Below are 23,247 nucleotides of genomic sequence, written 5' to 3'. Positions count from 1 at the left end.
TAAAGAATCACAAGACGAAAACAAACTCAAAATGCTGAGTCAAAGATCCAGGACCATGACGCAATCAATCAATCAATCAATCAATCAATCACTGTTTTTCCACCGATGTCTCATCTCATTACTTGAATTATTTAAGTAAAGAAAAAAGAAAATAAATTGAATAATTAGAGTTTTATGCAATTAATACTGTTTTAAGTCTTCACTGAAGCCTCATTTAGCAGATTTTTAAAATGAATGACATTATTGATAATTCTGTTGTAACATGCTTGACATGGAACATGTTTTTCTGTGCCCGTCATGCAGGATCAAATATCCTCCAACTGAGACCAGCTTTGTTGGGGCGGCTCAACGGAGAAAATTCCACTCTGCCTTTTCTTCAGAAAAATAATACGACATCACACCTAAAACTGTTTACACCCACGATGGACAAAGAGTATCTGCTGACTGATTTCTCTTTTTTTAAATACCCGAAACCTGAACAATGACACATCTTCAGTTAAAGACAGGCAAGTACCCCTTTTTCAAACACAAACACACTCACAATGCAATGAACAAGGTGAACGCTGTGAACCTCAATTTTTCCACCTCAGTGGGAATTTTTTTTAACTGTTTTTTTTGTATGTGACACAAATTTAGAGGCAGACTCTGTGTACTCTTTTGGTTTGTGTTTTTCTTACTCTAGTCAAACCACAGAAACTTACTGGTCGAACTCATGAACTTTCACAGATTGTGGTCCAAGTGCTAGTTTCACTGAAAGCACAGATTCCACTTTAGCCATGAATTTGTGCCTGAAGCAAACCGCTGCTCTTATTTGTACTTGTTTTCTAATAGTAATGTTGAAAGTACAGTAATCATGTATTATTATTATTACTGTTATATGTTTAGTGCATTTCATTGTGTTTCATTAACAAAATTGCTTCACATTGTGATCGATCAATAAGAAAGCAAGAAACATAAAGTAGTCAAAATCTGAGTTTGTGAATCGAGCACCTGGAGCATGTCATTGTCTAAAATAGCTTTTTCATTATCTTATCACTTCAAGATGACAGCAGGCTGTCAGGATCATTGAGCCTGGCCTTTGCGCTTACTTAAGCTGCTGTTGATATGGATGATGCACAAAATATATACATTCAGTATTCTATGGGAAGTCGTTCTTTGACACAATGAGCCGACAGTAGCCGCTTCCATCGAGGCCAGTGAGGTCATGTTGTCAGTATATTTCCTAGGAATTTTGGGGGAGGATTTGCAACCTAAGGGCGGGGCAAAAAGAGGCATGTCAAAGAGCAATACTTCCAGTGAAAAGCCACAGATTACTTTTTGGTATGTGGTATGTGCATTTTCACTATGCAACACTTATTTTCCTAACTAAAAGTTACATAAAGCCTTTTATAAATGAACTACCTAACTGGAAATTCATTCAAATAAAAGATTTTAAATCTCCGTCATATTGCTCAACTTTTATGGATAAAATAAATGTTTGCATTTACAATAAAGGCTGTAGGTTGCATAAGTGCTAGTGTGTCTGCTTGCAGATACAACATGGGATATATGCAGCATAGTTTCACATAAAGAATCCATCGTCATGCAGGAATTCTGAAACACATGATACACAAGAAGTAAACAAGAAATGAAGAATGTGACTGTAGGAGATTAACGGAAGCAACAAAATCTTGATCAGGGCAAAGACTCAAGGATGTGGTTTGAAGAAAGAACTTATCATTAAAAATAATGTGATTATCATTTAAAAAAATCCCTCTCCAAAGCAACTTTGAGATACCGTTTTATAAAAGTGTTATATAAGTTTTGTTCAGATTTAATTTTTTTTACTTGCTGCTACTTAAAAAAAAGAAAAAAAGTCAAATGTTGTACCCAGAGACAACTTTCTAGTAAATTTCTAGTAGCTGGAGTTCTACTCTGACCCCACAACAGATAGATGGATTCTTTTGAAGAGAAAACAAACAGGTTCCCTTCAAGTTCCCCATCTGATATGTACGTATTTGTGTAAATGCATCTGAACTTGATGTTTTAGTTCTGATTGCTGTGATCAAAAACAAAGATTGAGAAGGAACGATTAGAAATTGAGCTGTTGCCCCTCTTTGACAATATCCTGGAGACCGATGCAGAGGCGGAAAACTTGTTCCGAGCAGTATTTGCATTGGCAGTTTGCACAGAAGATGTACAGAACTCGCCATGCGCAGTGCCTTTGCGACACAATTTCAAATATAGAAAATTAGAAATTTTACAAATCAGAAGATCTGGTCTAGTGTTATTTGGAAAAAGATGTCTTATGAATGCCACATGCTGTGTTCTAAACACTAAAATTCCACAGTTTCGGTTTTAGAGTGGGTTGTGGAGTCAAACACACCTACTTTTCCCTGAGTCACTTTTGATTCAGGAACAAACTTACAACAGCTCATCCTGCCTGACCTGCACTGTGAGCCACCATCATGTCTGATTCGCCACTTCACGTCACGTCATCATGCTGAGAGAGCTAGGTGAACGTATGCGGATGTGTGCTCAGACTTAGAAGCCTTGCACTATAACAAATACAGAAGCCATCCATAAAACATCATTTGTCACATCAGCTATGCCTTGCCTCAATGCATAGGGCATAGATCATGGATGACAGAAGTGATGACAGATGTCACAGTGTGTGTGTGTATTACAACGTCTTTGTTTACAAGACAAACTTTATAATCCTTTGCTCCGTGTCGCTAATTCTGTTGAACCCTAAAAAATAAGTACAGGCAAACGCTTTTATGTGATCAAAGCATAAAAAAATAGAGACACAAATATTTTTGTAATGGAAAAAGTGGGGAAAGTGTGATTTTGTAAACCAGACTGAGCGCTGTCTTAGAAAACCGATCAATCAAAGGAAATATGAGGTGTGAGGCCAAAATATGAAGTATCACATTTCTGATAATGAAAGTACCTATTAAAATTTAAAAAACACACTCTAATGAACAACTGGCTGCACTGTGTTGTTGGCTCGGCTTTATAACAGTAGGAGTGCTTTGTTACAAGTGCATATTACAGTGACACTGAGGATTACCGAGATTAGGACTGAGAAAAACCTAATGAAAGACACCTGACACCTGATCATCCGCATAACACTCATTCCAGTTGTGGTGTTAAACTGCTTTACCTTATTCAAATTGTACACTGTAGATGCAAATGAAAAGGAGAATCAAAGATTTCTAAAGAAAAAAACACAGAGACGCTGATAAAGTTTCACTCTCAGGATGATTCATCTTTCTATTTGTTTTAACTCTTTCCTCCTTGGATGCCTACCAGGAGCAACGTTTGTTTCTCATTTCTGAACTGAACAGTTTTTGGTCATATTTCAGGCCTGCTCCCAAACAACAAGACTGGGTGTGCATCAGAGGTTAATGGGTGTGATCTCTGCCTGCACAGCTTACCAAGGCTACTCTTGAAAAAGAGTACCCGGACCCTATTCTAATGCTGGTTAAACCACATCTTTATTGACATATATACTTGTTCATTAAGGGAACAGGGGAGGTTGTCGAATGTCGTTTTCATGGGGGAAAGAGTTAGGTTTGTGCTAGCAGTGTTTGGTAGTTAGTGGAGAAGAGGTCACAGAGGTCATGGATAATTTGTAGTAGTGAAATACATTTTGCACTTTGAAGGATATTTCTTTTGATACATCTGTGATGTGCAGTAGGTTGCACACCAACTATTTCTCTTGAGTTGATGAAAGCAAGCTGGTTACACAATCAGCTTTACCTCTGAATTCCTGGGAAGATATCTGAAATGTGTCTGACCTGGAAGATAAATCTAGATCGAGGATTGTCAAATTACCACCATTGCTCGGACGAATGGAAAGAATGCACTACGCTACATTTCATTTATCCACAGTTTGGGCTTTGATAAATGAGCTCAGAATGTGAAACAGAGGGCAGTGCGCTTACTGATAAACTATTTAAAAAATATATATATATGCCTCTGGTGAATAATCAGAGGAAATCTATTTAAATAACATTTAAATATTATTTGAAACTCCCAAGGTCACGATACTGTTCAGCCAGTAAAACAAATCAGGGCTCATTGTTTAGATCTTTGAGTTTCTGTTTGTGCACACACAGAGGTATGTGCCGATACTCAGTGGGTTCCGCAAGATTTATTTAGCGTTACCTTAAATACCTCAAATATAGTGTAATGGTCTTTATTTGGAAATGAAGTGTCAAGTGTAGGTGTTGTTGCCACATGTAATTGCAGTTTAACACGGACAGATAATCTATTGACAGCGACAGTGGCTTAAATTTATGTGCTCTTAGCAGCCAATCAAAAATTTGCATTTTCTGTCACTGTGACAGAAGAATTTTGCACTTGAAACCAACTAATTTCAGTTTTACGCTCTGCCCTGCAGCTCCACCCCTGTCTTCTTCAGTAAACATATTGCTTCTTCCTTTTGGGAAGAGCTTGTTCCTTGTCACACCCAGGCTATTGTCTTCCTTCTATATGCATGTGCGTGCACACACACACACACACACACACACACACACACACACACACACACACACACACACACACACAGAAGCACAGGACCGGAGGCAATTCGATTATTTTCATTTCTAATCTGTATTTTTAAGTGCTTATATATAGAGAGGCATTGCAAAATATCTGGCCCAGTGTTTAGCTTACACACATGCTCAGGTTATCTAATGCCAAGTTAAACCCTTCCAGTTAAGATGCCAGTATGCAAAAAATTCAACTGATGCAAAAGCAAAGTAATGAACAAACACAAACTTTGCTGGAAGGTCTTTATGTTAATGATAATGTCTAATTTTAACTCAGCATTGGATTTATTCTTAAAATGCACTTACTATGAATCATTATCGCACTAAAAACTAAAGTTACTGTCAGATGCTTTCCAGATGCTGTTCCATGTTGGATCTGATGGCACATTATGGTGTTCATAATTCCATCAATTTTGACAAGATCTCCAACACCACTGGTTGAAATGCAGCTCAAAACCATGACAGAGCCTCCACCGTGTTTTGCAGATAGCTGTGCACTAACTGTAACTTTCTCCTGACTTACTCCATTGATATTGATGTTTTGAACCAAGAAACTTGTTGCCACTGATTTTCAGTCAAGCTCTTGTGTAATCTAGTATACCTCAGCGTTTTTGCCATGTTTCCCTTCATTAAAATGGATTCTTGACAGCCACCCTTCTATTGAGACCATTTCAGTGAACGGTAAATTGATCAACAGAAGGGCCAGATGCATCTCTCATGTCCCGCGTCAGGTCTTTGTTGGATTTTTTTAAGGATATGACTCCCTTACTGTTCAACTGCTGTAGATAGTTTTTAGGCGTACACTTGTTCAATTTCTTCAGATTTTTTAAGGACGCACTACGCAGCCTGCTGGGACATGTCAAGTTTTCTGTAAACAGCTCCTTAGAAATCACCCTGTTGGGTTTTTTTTCATAGATTCAACCAAAGACACAGGAAGAAACTATGTGTCTTTTTTGACGGGCTAGTAACAGAGTTTTTAAAGATATCATTTAAACTTCCTTGCTAAATTGTTTGTTATGTGGTTCATCTTTTGTTTTACAGCATAGGTGCCTGGAATGATTCATAGGTCAATGTTGTGTCAAGTGGCTTAAACAAAAGTTCCCTGAAAATGGTCAGGTACAAGGACTGAACTAAAATCGAGTGAAAAAGAAGCCAGTGTCCAAGGCAAAACTTTGAAAGGCCTTCAGAAAACCTGGAAAACAAGCCCACTTTAAAAAATACAAGAAAGTCTTGGAAACAAAACATAAGGGCGTCTGTAATTCTTTATTAACATCACCAAGGAGGTCGTATTTTTATGTTTTTGTTGCTGTTTGTTGATTGGCCATGCTGATTTTCATGAACCTTGGTGAAGAGGAACGGCGACAAAGAAGGAAATGTGGAACTTTTCTAGCATCTCTAAAGGGTTAGTGTTATACTCTTCGACTTTCCTACTAGTTTATACTTATTATTTTTATTATCATTATTATTATCAGGACAGCTGTTTCCATGTAAATCACAATTAAGTGGAATATTGAAAAAACCTTTATTACTAACTACACCTTAGATCATATTTTTAAACTGCGCATTATGTTTTATACTCTTGTAACTGTGAAGCATGTGCAAAAAGAAGACCCATTTACATTTTAGGACTTGTATAGAGCATGTTTTCAGAAAAACTAAAAGTTGAGATAGGCTTTCACAACAAGCACAACTATAGCTTGTGGAAGTGAAATATTAGCAGTTTCTTATGATTAAATAGCAACACAGTCTAGAGCATGGATATGGATATTTTTTATTATTATTATTGCACAAAAGGACGAGATAAATGGTAAAATGGAAAACTGCATCCAGGACAGAAACAACCGCATCATGCTGCTAGCACAACTTTGTTTTTTGCAAGCATCCGCACAGATAGCATGCTAATGCTAAGCTAGCCAAGAACCCAGAGGAAAAGCTGAATGCTGACCCCAGCAGCCAGACCCTGAACTTCAACGGGTAACAAGCAGATAAGCAGTCAGGCTGCAGTCTCCCTTTTTACCTGTTCACGTTTCTAAAGCAGAATAACTGTGGCAATCGCTTTTTTGTGCTGGTTTTCATCTTTGAAAATTAAGTAATTAAGTAGCTACTGCATTATTTTTTAAGAAGAGTGTTCTGTGTAATATAGGTAATAATTATTTTTCTAGTAAGACTCCAACACTGATCACAACAAACATCCACAAACATTTGACCCACGGCATAAAATTAATTCACATGAATGTAATTTCTTTATTGCTGCCTAGCAATGATGGTGACTCTCAAAAACCAACGATAACTCAATGAGAATTGATAAGTGATATCGATATTACATCATGCATCCCTACATGAATTAGTTAAATACAATATGCTGCAACACTGAGGAAACTCTAGTGCGATGGGGTGTTTTGCAACAACAGAGCAAAGTTGTGACAACATCAAATTGGGCTTTGCAATTTTTGTTTGTGGGGTTAGCTTAGGGTGCTTATAGTCTCAGAGGGTCTTCTACTTTTCGCATCCCCTACAAAATAAAAGCACAAAGCCAATACAGGACAAATGCTCAGAGATGGTTTGTAAGAACCTACAGTAGTAATAAAAAATAAAATAAAATTAGAGTATGAAAATTTAATGAAATTAAAATTGTAATAGTGGAAAAGCTTTATATATTAAGAAAATAATATTTAACTGATAGCTGGAAAAAAAATTTCAGTTCACAATTAAGTGTCATACTTTAAGGATTTTGATATTTTTGTACTTTTAATTATAAATAAAAATGTGTTCTTTTATAGTACAGTTTTGCCTATTAAGATCTTAATAGATTCTTTCTTTCACTTGTTTCTATTCTGTCCATTTCTGAAAAATACACTATTCAGGCTTATATAAAATTATTCAGATACATTCAGGTTGTAGTAGGAGCGTCATAATTATATCACATTGTTGTTTGTTTGCGTTTAAAACTTGAAATTAGCATTACACACAGAGAGAGAGAGAAACACACATAGATACACAAACTGGACCACCCCGCCCCGGTCCCGCCCAGCGGCCCGACCCCACGGAGAACAGACTGCGGGTCATGTGACAGCAGCGATTTGTGAACGACAAAAGCGGACTCACACAAATGCTCTGCCACAGTAAGATACACACACAGAGAGGAGTTTCGTAACTTGGGGAAGTTTTACGGAGCCATCGATCACAGAACTGTCTTGTTGTTGTTTTTTCCCTGATGTCAGTGACACAGCGGAGGACCGAGCGTCGCCTGCGTCACTTTTTCAACGGAGCGTCTAATTGAGTTTCTCCCTGGGAAGGGAACCTGTGCCTTTCAGCAAGGCAGCCGTGAAACCACCGTCTCTCCTTGCAGGAACAAACCGTATACCCTATCTGAGAGGTAAGTCTGACTCGGTGACTTCTTGACAGTAGCGTGTCCGCCGGGCTGCCTCACAGGCTGACCCTGGCACCGTCTAAATTTCCTATCGGATGTGCGGTAGATGTCAGTAATTGCAACGTGGTCTTTTAATAAAAGCTGGATGTGGTAGTGGGATTGATGTAGACTATTATTCCTAATAGATTACAGCAGGGAGAAGTAGTGCATAAATTAAATTTGCGGGTCGGGGTTTTAATGAGAACAGACGGCTCGTGCGTAATTTGAGGTTTGATTAATTAATGAGTTAATTACTCGCAGCTGTTTTCTGTTCCGTGCCTTCAGATTTCGGGGATCAGCATGCTTGCTTAATTTATCTTCCTATAACACTGACATTGGTGAACGTTGTTCTTCTTAATTTATTGATTAATGATTAATGAGCTCAACACTGGCTGTAACTTATGTAACCCGACGTTAGGCTGTCACGGGGAGACGACGCTATTTTGGGCTTTTAGAGCCTTATAAAATCTCAGGCTGTTGTTAATTAACGTAAATGTGGTTTATTTGTATATGTGTCTTTTTCCCCCCATCAAATAACACGATGTTATTTCTTTGTTGTATAGATGTAGATTTTAGTAAAGTTATTACTTGGGGACCCTTTTTATCTACTAATTACTACTTCGTTTTGTTTTTTTTATTCTGTCACATTTTAGTAAGTTTTGAGAAGCACATTTTAGATTATTTAAAAGTGGATTCACTTTTTTTTTTTTTTTTTTTTTTTTTTTTTAATATGAGGTGGGGGAAAGAAATATTTCCATATAAGGAAAACGGCAACATTTTGAGAAATGGGTGTTTGCTGGGCTCAAGTGGAATGAATCATAAGGACTATCATATTTATTGCTGATTATTGCGCACATCACTCATTTATTCATAGGTCAGATTGTGAAACCGTAGAGGCTGACGGTGATGAGGAATAGAGCAGTGATTTGAAAGATGAGCCTCAGATTTTGCTGCGTGTCTGTGCTGAGTTCAGTTACAGATGGGAAAATATGTGACAGGTGTGTGTGTGTGTGGATGAGGGTGAATGAGAGGGCATCGGATTTTTTTTTTTTTTTTGGTTGTTGTTGCTTTTTCCAAACTGTCACACCTGAGATGTTGCTTCAGTCCTGTTGTGTCACTGCATGCTTTACAATACACATCTCTCTTGTACTCTCCCTCTGTGTTTCTCCGTCTCTGTCTCTCCCCGTTTCCTGTGCTTTGTTTCAAGGCTGAGGCTTGCGTCACACATTCCACTTGGCATATGAAGCCCTTATCCTGTTTAGAGCCTGGAGAGAGAGAGAGAAAGACGGGAGAAGAGGGGGAGAGAGATGTGGGGGGTGGATGGGTGGAATGAGGGCGACATCTCTCCCCTCCCTGTTCTTGCCTTAAGTTTCTACTTTTGTTTCACTGTAGAGCAGAAAAAAACAGATGAGTCGCTGTTCCGTTTGTGTATTACCTGTTTATTTGTCTAGCATTAGTGCAGTTAGGGCAGCACACGCACACAAACACGCACACACGCCCCAAATACTCCACCCATCCCTACGCCTTTTTTCCTGAATCAACATGCTGATGTTATCTGGTGGAACAAAATGCGCAAGAGTGTGTGTGTACACACGCACACACATATGCACGCGCACGCACTCTGCTCAAAGGGCATGTCCTAGGGAACATTAGGGCTAAACATTAAACTGGTGGGTGTTGAGTAGTTGGTGATTCTCCGTGAGAAGTTGAGGAAATAAGGACACGCTGCTGCACAGGGGGCCATAAACGTGAAAAGCTGTGACTAGTTACACAAGTTTGCAGAGCGACAGGACACGGATGCTTAAACACAATCACGTTAGAGCACAAACACACAGACGCACACCAAACACTTGTGTGTTCAAACCACTGGATTGAGCCACTGTGGCTGTGTAGCTCCTTCTTTACTGCCCCCCACCCCCCCATGTTTGAGGTTCATTGAAGTTTTGTCATATTTTGGTTGAAACCCACTTCATTTTCTTCCCCATTTCTCTCTCTGCCCTGTTCTTTCCACTTCCATTTTGACATAGTTTGGTCAGAGCGGCTGTTTTCTTTGCCCTTTCTCTCCTTCCAGCCCCCCACCCCACCTCTCTTCTCTCAGACTAGGGAGGTGTAATATGTGTGTGTGGAGTCAAACAGGAAACCGCAGGCCCCCTGCAGCAGCACCCCCCTTTTGGCTTCGCTCTCCTCTTCCTCCTCCTCCACCTCCTTCTCCTCTGTACACCCCCCGACCCATCACGCAGTGTGGAAATAATAACAGTCAGACTAAACTCTAAGGGCTTCCGCTTCTCTCCCTCTCCTCTTGTTCTCTCCTTCTCTCTGTCCTCAGTTGTCTGGAAAGCCTCAAAACGCTGCGCTCTCTCTCGTGCGCCCCGTCAAGTTCGACTTGAGGTGCGCGTGTGCGTCTCTGTCAGTGTTTGAGCCTCGCGACCAGACGAGTCTGGTGTGTCTTTAAATGTGTGTGTCCATATTTCTGTGTGTTTGTGAGATGATGGATCCTGTTTCCTCTCCCCTGCTGATGGCCCCCCTCTGGCTTCCCCCCCGAGGTCTGCAGGCCTGCAGCCTCACAGTCTAGTTGAGAGGAGCTCAGGGGGACTACATGCCCATATGTGTGTGTGCATGTGTCTTTGGGGGCGTAAAAATACGAGAAGTGGGCTGCATGGCTCAGATGAGGGAATGGGAAGCCAAAATAAGAGGAATGGGGGGGGAGGTTGGGGGTAAGCAAGGGCCTTAAAGTGAGAGGAGTCAAAATTGGAGCATGTGCTGGGTTATTAGGGGAGTCATGAGCAGGAAGTGAGGTAAGGGTTGAAAGCAGGGAGCAAGGGGCTACACTTGGGAGTGAGAGCTTGAAAGAGGGAATAAATTGGAATGAGTGAGGGGCAACAGAAGAAGTGTGGCGCAATGAGAGAGTACTTTAGGGAGAGGTCAGGAAAGGGAAAAGTTAAATGTTGGAATAATATTGGATGAGTACCTGGATGAGTCATGCAATTAGGATGTTAAATTAAGACTAATGGGCGCCTTCCCTGAATAGGTAGCGAGTATGTATGTGAGGTTCTCCTTGAGTCGACTGATGTCCCGACATGACGCATTACAGGATTGTCACAAGGTGAGAATGACTGAGGTGAAGAGGGGGTAAAGATTTGGAAGAGGCTAGAAGACGCTAGGCTGAAAATGTGTGTGAGTGTATCGTGGCATGTTCTTGGACAAAGATGTTGTCTGGAGGTTTTTGGTCTCTCTGGTGATCTCATCATCTCCAGCCTGTTGCCATTAGAGAGAGACTGTGTGTGTGTGCCGGCCCGCTTTTGTCTGCGTGTGTTCCAGTATGTGTGCGTGTCTGTAATAATTTAGTCCTTTTAGTGATTTAGTGTGTGTATTCTGTTGAGCTAGCAGAAACTTGTGCGTGTGTGTGTGTGTGCGCGCGCACAGCCAGGGAGTCCAAGCCACAATATTTTCCCCTTCAGTCATGTTGTTTTATATCATTCACAGAGGGGGAGAGAATAAGAGCGAGGGGTGGTGTGCGGTTCAGATAAATACAGTAGTAAAGACATGAGCGATTGCTGGGGAGCGAGTGGAGAAGAGTCCAGGGGTGGAGGAGCAAGAGAGTTAGCAATAGAGGGGTGTAGAAGGTGTTTGCAGAGTGGGTTGGGGTTGAATACACAGTAGCTCCACTGACCTAGAAAGACAATATTTGCGGACATGCACAAACTCACACCCAGTGGTAAAAAAAAAAAACCCCAGCCCAAGTAGGGCGACTTATTTATCGTGATGATGCAGGTGGTTTGTTTGTTTGTTTTTTACCTGGAAAGGCAATAAAGAAAAAGAGTGCTGACTAATTTCTGTCCTCCAGCATGTCGGTTCAATTTCATAGAAACTAAGAGCACATTCAAGTAAGAGCTATGACAAACGCAATCAGCCTACTGCTGCGTAGAATATCACAAATAATAGGAAAATATCCAAATTAATTAAACCAAAGATATTCAGGTTAATGTCTAATAAGAAGGAACTTTTCACCATGGAATATGTTTGTTTTTGTTTTTTTTGGGTGGGGGTCATGTGGAAACTTCTTAAACGGTTAATTCAGTTATCAGAAATGCTGCTCCAGCTGCAGTTTATCTCTAATCTGCTGAGGCCTTGTGGCCACTGAGGAAGATGCTGCACGGCTGAGTGAAATTTCTTTCCTGTGATTGTTACGTTTGTGCGACTCATTGTGCTTATTTTTCATGAGACACCCAGAGGGAAAGTTTCTCCCTCCTCTGCTTGCCATCCTGCTGTCACACGTTATCTGATGACTCCTTTCTGTTCATTTTCCTGTGTGGTAAAACCCAACCACTTGGCGCACGCCTGTCTTTGGATTAAAGCAAATAACGTGAAAGCGTTATTTGCCGTTCCTGCTGCACAAGCCCGGGCTCTGACACCATCGGCCAAATTCTCCCCTGCGTTTACTCGTACCTGTGGCCAACTAACCAGCTGCCAAGAACTCGTTTTCGTGTCTGTCGTGCAAAAGTGTTAATGAAAGGGGAAATGCAAGACTGTATGTATGACAGGTGAACTCTGAGAGCAGCGTGTTCCTGTCACTGCACACATTCTTTCAAAGAATTTAACATGCACTGAGCGATGCACATGTTGTTTAGTGAGAGATGAAGCCAGATAAGTGAGGCTCTGAACACTTTGCTTGTGAATATATATGTTCTCACTTGCAGGCGTACACAGCCCACACCTGCCCAGCCCTGAAATCAAAAGATAATTAACGCTTCCTGTATGACAGAGCCTAAAGGAGCCTCTGAGTTACTGGTGCCTGAATATGTTAGTTTTTAGTAACTTTTTTTTTTTGCCTTGCACTGGTGACAGCATAACATTTTCCAGTTTTCCGATCAATTCTCATAAATTAAATATCTCATGAGCGCCTTATGGGAATTTCTCCAAATTTGGCTCAGATGTTCACTTGGATTCAAGGATTTCCTCATTAGAACTGGCAAAGATTGAGGGTACCGTGGCCCCGGGCGATATCCGAGGAACACCTGAAGGAGGTTTCGTCACATTTGGCACAAACATCGACTTGAACTCAGGGATAAACTGATTAGACTTTGGTGACCTTACACATTTGGTGAGGTACTGATAGTGACACTAATCACTGGAACCTGGCTCTGTGATTGTCTGCTCAAGATCCGGAGGAGACTCAACCTCATGCAAGCGAGTGTCCGTCCCGAGCTCGGATAAATGGGAGGGTTACGTCAGGAACAGCATCCGGTGTAAAATCTGTGCCAAATCAAACATGCAGATCCTTCTGCTGTGGCAACTGCTTAACAAGCAGCTGAAGGGAGTTTCTTCCACTATTAACTACATCTATGTACGTAGTTTGTATGTAACAGGATATAACTTATATAAAGGAAAAATTAAAACAAGGAAAATAAGGTTTGCTTAATATTGTGGTGGTGTGGACGTGGCATGAGACAATAACTATTTTAAAATGTCATCTTAGACTTTGGGACATTGTCGTGCATGTTTGCGACTTTTGGGACCAGAACATTTTCTGGTCCCGGTTTCTGATGTTTTTCATCAGTGACACCTTGTTCGCAGATGGGATTTTGTTTATTGTGTGTGTTTGTTTCTGGCAGACCTGCTTCTTTAATACACAGCAGGTATTTGCTGCTTTTTTCCTTAATCCGTTCTTCTTTTTGTGGTTTTTGCCAGTGATTTTGTTTTTCTTCCTTTTTTCCAAATTCAGAATCTGTCTGTTTGTGTTTCATACTTGGTCTCATTGTCACCTTAATGTGTGATTTACAATGACAATAGAACAACTGCTTGACCTCAAGTTGAACTACAGTACAATACAAACCCGGATTAGAAAACACGCCCTCAAAACACACACAGTTCCCACCTGACGGTAGGCTCTTTTGTTTCTTTGGAGACGGGCAAAGGGTGAGGCTTCAGTCATCATGTTCACACCCTTCCTGATCCAGCTAGCGAGCATCCTGCTTCACCATTGGTCTGCTCCCCATCTGGACTCTGTGTGTGTGTGTGTGTGTGTGTGTGTCTGCATTCCTATATGTGTGCGCTAGGGTGTAATGACTTGTGTTCTTGCCCATTTGTTAATAATTAAAGGCTAACTTGTCTTCAGACTGTGGACTTTAATCAGGTCACACACACAGACTCCCTCAGGGTACATTCTTTGACAGTTCATGTTGCCTTAATGCACCAGCGGACGTGCACGCACACACACAAGCACACAAAGAAGCTAATAAACACCCTCATGTAGCACAAGCAGAGTCATCCCAGCTGCACCTGGCCATTCAAAGCCAAGGTAACTGGAAACACCTTTGAAACCTCACACGCTTTTGATCCAAAATACTCGACAGGCTTTTAGGTGGGGTGTGTGTGTGTGTGTGTGTGTGTGTCCCATTTCTCAGACACAGGGCAGTTTCTAGCTGCATCACACCTGCAACTGGTTGCATTCTCGTAAAAACCAAAAAAACCAAAACACTCCCTTTATTTCACAAGCAGCTTGTCTGAATGTCGAGTGTTTTTGATTGACATCGGCAGCACTATCTGTCAAACGGAGAGTACGTGTTTGAAAACATGACTGAGCGGTGAAAGAAGAGGAGATGATGTGTCAAGTTTGACAGAAAAAAATACGTCTGGGGCTGTTGAGCGTGCCCTCGCGGTCTCCTTTACTTAAATACAGACCCTGTCACAGCATTCCCTCTACTTAATGTGATTTATTTTTCATTACGTCATAAAATGTGGATTTTGGTGTGGCAGTGTCTTCCCGTGAGAAGAAGATGATACATGAACAATGTGGACGTCGGGGCTATATGTAACTAAGGGTATCTGCTTATCCTTTTTCAGGCGCTCTGACCATAAGATCCGTCTTGTTTTGATGCAGAGGAGCTGCTCTGCCCTGAGCCTTATCCTGAATGACTCTTCAGTCTCCTCCATGAATCGCCACCTTATCGTGGTGGAGGGGTTTGCGTGCCCAAATGATCCCAGGAGCTATGTTGTCGGGGGCAGTGTGCCCCTGGTAGGGTCTCCCAAGGCAAATTGGTCCTGGGTGAGGGGACAGACAAAGTGCGATTCAGAAAACACTCCACCTTGATGCCAGACTCGGGCTCGCTGGCCAAGCGCCTGGCAGATGGACTTTAAGCCTGTGGTGCAGCATGGGTCCACCCTCCTGTAGAGGAGGACAAGCTGCAGTGGTTGGAGTTTTGTCAGTCAGGCAGCAGACAAAGGAAAGTCTGCAGCTGTAGTTGCTCATTAGCATTCATGTTGAGACTCTGTTGAGAAGTTCACACGTGGCTGTATTTAAAATTTTAAACTGTGAGAGAGAGAAGAAAAAATTTGACAGAATTATTCTTCTACTTTATTCTGACCCATTAATTATGACCTCAGATTTAGGTTCTCTACCATTTTTTATTTTTTTTATTTTTTTTTTTTATGTTTGTTTGTTTTTTGAGGGGGGGGGTCACTTATACTCACACAGGTGAGTGTGATAGGGCTGCATTATCTGAAGGGTGTGTCCCTTTAATTTCAGTACTTGAAGTTCAGAGGTGACAAACCTTTGAGTAAGTTTTAAGTGTTTCTACAATGCTGCATTGGTGCATAAAGTAAATTATTATCAACAGTGTGAGCTGAGTGTGTAAATATCTTCCCTGTGTATTGATTTTTGGTGCTGATGTGTGTATTCTGCAGGAGTCTGGCCTGTGCAGCCATGCTGATGTATGATTACCCTCTGAAGACAGACATTCAGCCGGTAAGGCACACGTGTTTGTGTAAGAGTAGCTTTGGCTGTGTGTGTGCGCACTCTCACATTATCATGCCTGGACATGTTTTTGATGCCAAACAGCAACCCCTCCACTCACACACACTACACACGCACCTATACGTGTCTAGACAGACTGGTTCCCACATTCCAGCTCTTCCTGGACAAACAGGCTAATGTACAGTGGACATTTGCAAACAATAGCTACGCACACTGCCAGGCAGCGGGCTAATGAACACACACACACACTGTACTCTGAGACAAAACGGTTATCTGCTCCCAAACAGAGCTGGGTTTAAATTTTTTGGCTGGCTGTAATTGTTTGTGTGGCAAAAACATGTTTTCTCTGCTATTCAAAGCAGAACGGAAATTTTTAACCCTCTGCTCTTTTGTCCCCCTTTACTGCTTCCTCTTCTCTCTACATCCTCTCTTTCACAGCCGTTCTATCCTGGAGTGATCTTCCCCCATCCGCCGCCCTTCTACAGAATGCACCCCCTGTCCCATTCTCACACCCCGAACGGGCTCACGCACACCCAGATGGAGCCCGTGGACCTGTCTGTCAACAAGCACTCATCTTCCAAGTCCCCTCCCTGCTCCTCTGCGTCGACCCCAGCATCCCCTCGCAGCTCCCCTGCCTCGCCTTACAGCCCGGTGAGCCACACTTCTTCCCGCAACTCGCCCCCACACACTCAGTTGCGCTCCTCGCCCTCCCACGCTCTCCCGCCCACTTCCTCCCTTCCATGTGCCGCCATTGTGTCTCCGGTGGGCCCCGGGGTCATCCCGAAGTCACAGATCATGGTTTCTCCGATCGTACTGCCTCTGCCCATTCTCCCCTATTACCAGTCACCTTTGCTGCACCAGTCAATAATGGTGAGCTCACCTGTCAGCAGCGACGATGACCCTTTCAGGAGCCGGGAGCACAAGATGGGTGAGAGCTCATTTTATGCTTTTGTGCCTGCAGTTCGGTGTTTGTGTTGCAACTGTACATGAAGCTAAAAACAAAACAAGAAGTCATTAGAGAATCACATTAAAAACACATCAGTGCGGGAGTCATCGTGAAATGCATCCATTTCATCTTGTTACTGCATTTAAATCGCATCACTTTTGTGGCATTTTCTTGTTAAATTTCAAAAATCTTTTACTGATAATGAGGAAATGTTTTTCATTTCCTCTGTTCTTAGAATAGTGCCTTTTCTTTTCTTCTTTTTTTGGGAGGGGTGAAATCAGCTGTTTGCCACTGTGATCTGCAGAAGTCTTTGACCTGTCACAGAGACAGACACACAACATACGGCTACCAGTTTGTTTGCCGTGGCCTTTCCTAGAAGAACTTCTAAAGTAGCAAAAACACAAAAAATATAGTGGAAGTGTTTAAACCTGATTGGTCCAAAAGGCTGAGAAGAGAGGTTTCAGTCTAAACTATGACCTTGTGATAGTGCTAGAAGAAACTTTAAGGAAAAAGCCACATTGATAGGATTTATCCTCTGGGGACCTTTAAATGCCTGATTTTATTTATTTTAAAATATTAATTATGAATGTGATTTAGATGTGATCATACTGTCAGCTCACACATTGTTTCATCCCTACCCAGTTCACCCAACGAAGCCTCTGGAGCCGCGAAGTGATACCCACGACCTGCACAAGCCAATCAAAATCGAAACTGAACCCGCTCATGACCCCAGCAGTCACGAGAAGTCATCAGTCAGAGCGATGCCACGCGAGTACGAGTAAGTAACACGACGGCACTCTGAGCTAGCGAGTTTTGTGTGGACTCAGTGGTCAGAGTTGTCACAGCTCCTTCTGTTTTCCATGGAAAAACCCTCACGCTGGTGATGGCCACACACTTCACGTCCCCTGACTCCACACTCCTGTTTCCCTAGCATTTTTGACTCGCTCCCTGCTCCCAAAGCTCTTATTCTCTGCTCCCTAATCTGAACTTTTGTTCTGCGTGTTTAAAACAAAAGCATGTTGTCGAGATCATCACATATGCAAAGGAATACAACCTGCAGTCTTGTTATTAGAGTCCTGTCATAAGATATTACTGTTCTTTGAATGTCACTGTAGTTTGAGCCATGTCGGTTTCTGGGGCAGTCCCGGGATCAGGGCGGCGTGGTTCTTATTAGCGGGCAGGCAGTAAGAGCCTTGTGTGATTAGGGGGGAAAAAGAAAAACATTGACCGAACTGCATGAACTTACTGGTTATATCCGAAATTTTAGAGCTTGTCTCACTCTGATGGAACATGATTGTTAGAGTTTGGCTCCATTTCCAAGTCATAAAACAAACTTTTTGTTTCCAAATTTATTTTATCATCAGCTTGATAACACATTAGAAAATGATCTGTCTCCAGCCTGAGTCTGGACACACTTCTGTTTCCTTCATGTTTGTGGAGCCATAATTTTATTATTATTATTTTTTTTCGTCTTTAAAGCGCAGTGCTCTTCACAGAAGCAAGAACCTAGAGTGTATATTTGCTCGGGTTTGTGTCGCCATCAGGCTATTTGTTATTGTCTGTTTCATTCTTTTGTCTCACTAATAGAGTTTCGGCCACTGGGGAAGTACAGAAGAATATTTATCCTTTTATTTTCCATCAGGCCCAATAGCCACGCCTCACATTAGAAGCTCTTTTCTTTCTTTCCTTATCTAAGATGTCACAAGTTCATGCCAGCCATCTGGGTCCTGTTACCACCTTCATTCCTCTTCCTACTGGTTTTGTTTTGTTTCCCTTTTCTGCTTCCTCCTTCCCTCATTCACAGGCTTCTGGCATTATTATTACTGTTATTATGATTTATTTATTTATTAAGCTTTGTGTTCATTGTCCAACATCTCCCCTGCACTTTCTTACCTTCCTCTTCCGGTCCCCTCCCCTCTGCAAAATAAGTTTTTCCTCAGAAGAAATAATTGCAAGTTGGATGCACATGTAATAGTCAGGCCTTGCTGGCAGCTAGTGTATGTCCGTGTTTGTGTGTGTGCAGTTAAGTAGACCTCGTGTTTTTTTTTGTTTTTTTTTTTTACTTTGGCTGTTAGGGCGGTTCCCTTTACAGGCTGCTCTTGTCATCGTGCCAAACATGAAATAATTGGACCCTAAAGGGGAAAAAAGAGGGTGCGTCTTTGTGTGTCATCACATCTCGTCAATAAAGCACGCACACATCCTCATAAACAATATATACGTATCATTTCTATGCGCTGCATAGAGAGTGTGTGTGTGTGTGTGTGTGTGTGTGTGTGTGTGTGTGTGTGTGTGTGTGTGTTACAGGGGATTTTCTGCACATTCCTTTATACAGAATTGATCTGTGTGGGATTCATGTTTCAACACTCAACACCTGCTCTCAACTGCCACACACACACACACACACACACACACACACACACACACACAGAGTGATGAAAGACAACTCCTTCTCTCTTGTAACTGTAAAACTTGTATGTTTTGTGTGTTTGTTTGGACACACAAAGAAACAGGACTTGATGTGCTCTGACTGGAAACAATGTAGCAGATTCACCTGCTGTTTGACAGTTTTCAGTCTCCTGGAGTTGGTCAAGGATAAATTTATAAACATTGATTGACAGAGGTTGACAGGGCAAGGCAAAGGTGTGGCTGACTGGAAAAGGCGGGTTTTTCAGCTTCCTGCCTGGCAGAAGTTGTTAGTGCATTGAAGCCAAGTTAAACTTTGGGTTTCAGTGTCATAAGAGAGGACTTTTGCTCCCTCTGCTGGCAACATTAGACAAAGATGGACAAAGCACCAGCGTTTAAAATCTTTTTCTACCCTTTGTGTGTTTCTTTTAGGGGTAACAACCCATCAGTAATAGTCCACTCGAGCACAAGGCACCCTTTCCCTCCTGATTCACCTGACACACTGAAAAAACGGAGGATTCACCGCTGTGACTTCAGCGGCTGCGACAAAGTGTACACCAAGAGCTCCCACCTCAAAGCCCACCGCAGGACACACACAGGTGAGCCTTCATTCATATACCAGCCGTGCTTTTCCAGAAGCCTTAAACTTTTTGACACCTTCTAACAAACCTCGTGTCATTTCCTCTCTTTGCAGGGGAGAAACCCTACAGGTGCAGCTGGGAAGGCTGCACGTGGAAGTTCGCCCGTTCAGACGAGCTGACGAGACACTACCGCAAGCACACGGGAGTCAAACCGTTCCACTGTCCTGACTGTGACCGCAGCTTCTCCCGCTCTGACCACCTGGCTTTACACAAGAAACGACACCTCCTAGTGTGAAACCCTCTGCCGTGCAACTTGAATGCAACTCTGTGCTGGGTTCAGTGTTGGACTACACCACTTTGACTTTTAAATGAAATGGCTGGCCTTACCTGGACTGCGACAGGGAGTGAGGAAATGTTTCCTCAGGGTTAATGTTTAAACCCTTTCACCTCATTAAGCCAAAAAAAAAAAGCTGGTTGCCAGCTCACACATTTAAGACCAGCTAATTTTTTTAGAAATATGGTAGCTGTACCAAACCTCTGATCAGCTGTGGAAGGGCCAGACACTTTTTTTTTTTTTTTTTTTGCTTTTTGCTTTTTGCTTGCAGCTCCTCAGCTGGCCTGAGAGCAGCGCCCTCTTGTGGCTACACAACCAAAACAGCAGTTCAGTCTGTGCAAGCCACATGGCATGCTCACAAGCTTCTCAGCGCAACATGATCTCCAGCTTTAAAGCTTTTTGTTTTGCATGCATTCAAGTAAACATTTGGGACTTGGACACACACTTACAAATACATGTTATTTTGCTCGCTACGCCAATACAATGTGAAACATTCCAGAATGTATCCTATCACGCCTACTGTGCATTGTGTCATAGATACTTCAGCTTTTCTTCTTTTCCTTTTTTTTTTTTTTTTTTTTCTTTTTAAAACACTTGTGCCAGCTTCCTCCTTCGGGGTCTGCTATAATTAAAAGAAACAAACACACCACACACCTCATCTGCCTCTACAAGCTCAGATCATGAAGTGATGACAGGTTGCTAACGCTCGCTTTCTCTTGTACATACACTCTCTTATTAAAAGCAGATCAGCCTTGGTTTTGTGTACTCTTGGGTTTTAACACAGTGGGCAGTTTCAGTCAGTGAAGTGTTTTTTTTTGTTTGTTTTTTTTTCATTCAGAAATGTGAAAGTTGCTGCACAGGGGCATTAATGTGTCGGTGAGGAAAAAGACGCCACTCGGTCGGTTTAAGGGTAGAAGCAATGAAATTGTGTCTTTACCGATTTCTTATATTGAGTTTGTGTATCTATGAACTGTGTTTCGGTTTGTGATGTGACACCGAGGTAGCTTTTATTATTGCGTCACACTTTGATACGGGGTGGGGGAAAGTGCAAAATGCAAGGCAGGGAAATTTAAAACATATATATTTTTTTTTTTTATTATTTTTTTTTTTTAAATTTTGTAATTTTTATATTCAGGAGCAGTTGAGTTATATTCCAGCCCACTCTACACATACATTTGTTTTAAAAGAAAATTAACTTGTACACAATTAATACTTTATCATTCCCCTAAAAGTCAAATCAGGGATTAATATTGTAGCAGATATTCTGCTGCCAAACCTTTTTTTTTTTTTCTTTTAAAAGTGCCATAAAGGTTTTTAGAGCACAATTTTCCACAGCTGGAGAGCAATATACTTTCTCTCTTGTTCTTTTTTTCTTTTTTAAATGGCGCCTTTGTACATCTCCAATGTGCACTTTATATATATTTTATAAATATATATATAAATAGTATGTATGAGTACATTATTTAACATTCCCAAAGTCGGACATTTTAAATCACATCAGGTTTTTTTTTTTTGTTTGTTTTTTGGGTTTTTTTTGTTGTTGTTGTTGTTTTTCTTTCTATCACACATTTGCTTTTGGGTTTAATTGGAAGGTGTGCAGTTCAGCAGTTGTCTTTGGGTTTTTTTTGTTTGTTTGTTTTTTTTGTCATTTTCTAGTCATGTATACAAGGTGTAACCCCGCCATTTATTCGCATGTACACGTTCACACACCCCGAATGTAGCAGCTCAACTGATCTGCATTTGCTCCTCGATGCCTTTTGCAGTTTGTGCTTTTATGTTTTCTTTTTGTTTGTTTGTTTGTTTGTTTGTTTTTTGTATCTTTGCAAATACAATTGTAATATTAATATCTATATTTTATAATTCATTATTAGACTGAACGGGCAATTAATGGTTTTTATTAAGCATGATTTTGATACTCTATTACACATTTCTAGTGTTTATGATAAACCTGTCCTTTTTTTTTTTTTCTTTTTCTTTTTTTTTTTCTAATTAAATCTTAACTTTGGCAATTCAAAGGGAACTCATTAAACTGTGAACGTATGGTCTTTCTGCAATTTTGCATTTTTAAACAAAATATTCATACCACTTAATAAAGTTATTGGCAATATTTGAAACATGTATTGTTTGTGATTCTGTGTTTTGTTCACCTGTTTGCTAGTGAATTAGCTTATTTTAGAAAAGTGTGTGTGTGTGCATGTCTGTGGATACTAAGGAAGGAGAAAAGGACTTGGCAGAGATTTTGAGCTGGAAAGGATGTAGACTGATTAAGGGTAAGTGAAGAGTGTGCTGGGAAACCAGGAGTACTTTGAGGAGCTGCTGAATGAAGAAAATCTGAGGGAGGAGAATAAATGGAGAAATTTTAACAAATCAGGAAGTGTGGGCAGCGATGAAGAGGACAAAGAGTGGAAAGGCAGGAGGTCCAGAAGACATACCTGTGAGGGTATCAGTCGGAATACTTTGATTCCCTGAGGAAACTATGTGGTCACAGTTGCTCCAAGACAGTAAGAACAATAACTAAATAGTTAATCTTAAATAATATACAAAGTTATAAAATATAACTAATAGATACAAATTACTCTAATAATAAATATTCCACCATATAACACAAATTACATAAATATGGTTGATATTAAGGTGCTGTTGCCCAGTGTGTACATTTGTTTTACACGGGGGAATTGTACAGTGAGATAGCCACAGGCAGGAATAAATGGTGCAGACTAGGAGAGAGGGACTTTTTAACTAGATTGTTTAAAACATTCTTGGAGTATGAGAGGATGCCTGGGGAATGGAGAAGTGAACTGATTTTTCAAGAACAAGGACAGAGGTGTAGTAAAGACAGAGGTATGATTTGGGGTGATGATCAGTGAGCAGCAGTGCAGCTTAATAGTGAGAAAGAGCGCAACGGATGTGATCTCTGCTTTGAGAGAGAAGCACAGAAAGGTCAGAAGGAGCTGGACTGTGTGTTTGTTCTGAGCTTCTTGTTTGCAGTGGTGATGGACAGGTTGATAGATGAGGCCAGGCAAAGAGTCTCTGCAGACTATGATGTTTGCAGATGACTTTGTGAGCTGTAGTGAGAGTAGGCGCAGGTGGAAGACAGGCCGGAGAGGTGAAGGCATAAAAGTCAGTAAAAGTAAGGCTGTTCAGCACTGTTTATTAAAATAACTTAAAGTAGTTATGGAGCATTAGAGATCTGAGCAGATTTAATTTTTTTATAAAAACATCCATTTTCAGAGACTTCACTCTAAGCTTTTTGGATTCTTTATGTGTGACTGCACAGCATGTT

The 23,247-nt window shown here is 41.2% G+C and overlaps 1 protein-coding gene across 1 annotated transcript; it reads left to right on the top strand.

Moving 5' to 3' along the window:
* The first annotated feature begins 15,382 nt into the window (after positions 1 to 15,382).
* On the top strand, positions 15,383 to 22,082 carry klf3 (Kruppel like factor 3 (basic)). The gene is made up of 6 exons (XM_025907742.1): positions 15,383 to 15,421; positions 15,631 to 15,691; positions 16,139 to 16,628; positions 17,289 to 17,424; positions 19,482 to 19,648; positions 19,744 to 22,082. The coding sequence occupies exons 2-6, from the start codon at positions 15,650 to 15,652 to the stop codon at positions 19,923 to 19,925; spliced, it is 1,017 nt and encodes a 338-aa protein (XP_025763527.1). The 5' UTR covers positions 15,383 to 15,421; positions 15,631 to 15,649; the 3' UTR covers positions 19,926 to 22,082.
* The last annotated feature ends 1,165 nt before the right edge of the window (positions 22,083 to 23,247 follow it).

Source organism: Oreochromis niloticus, linkage group LG6 (assembly GCF_001858045.2).
Source record: "Oreochromis niloticus isolate F11D_XX linkage group LG6, O_niloticus_UMD_NMBU, whole genome shotgun sequence".
NCBI classification, from domain to species: domain Eukaryota; kingdom Metazoa; phylum Chordata; class Actinopteri; order Cichliformes; family Cichlidae; genus Oreochromis; species Oreochromis niloticus.
Note: the sequence above shows the minus strand (reverse complement) of the source record. Positions and strands in the feature narration are given on the sequence as shown.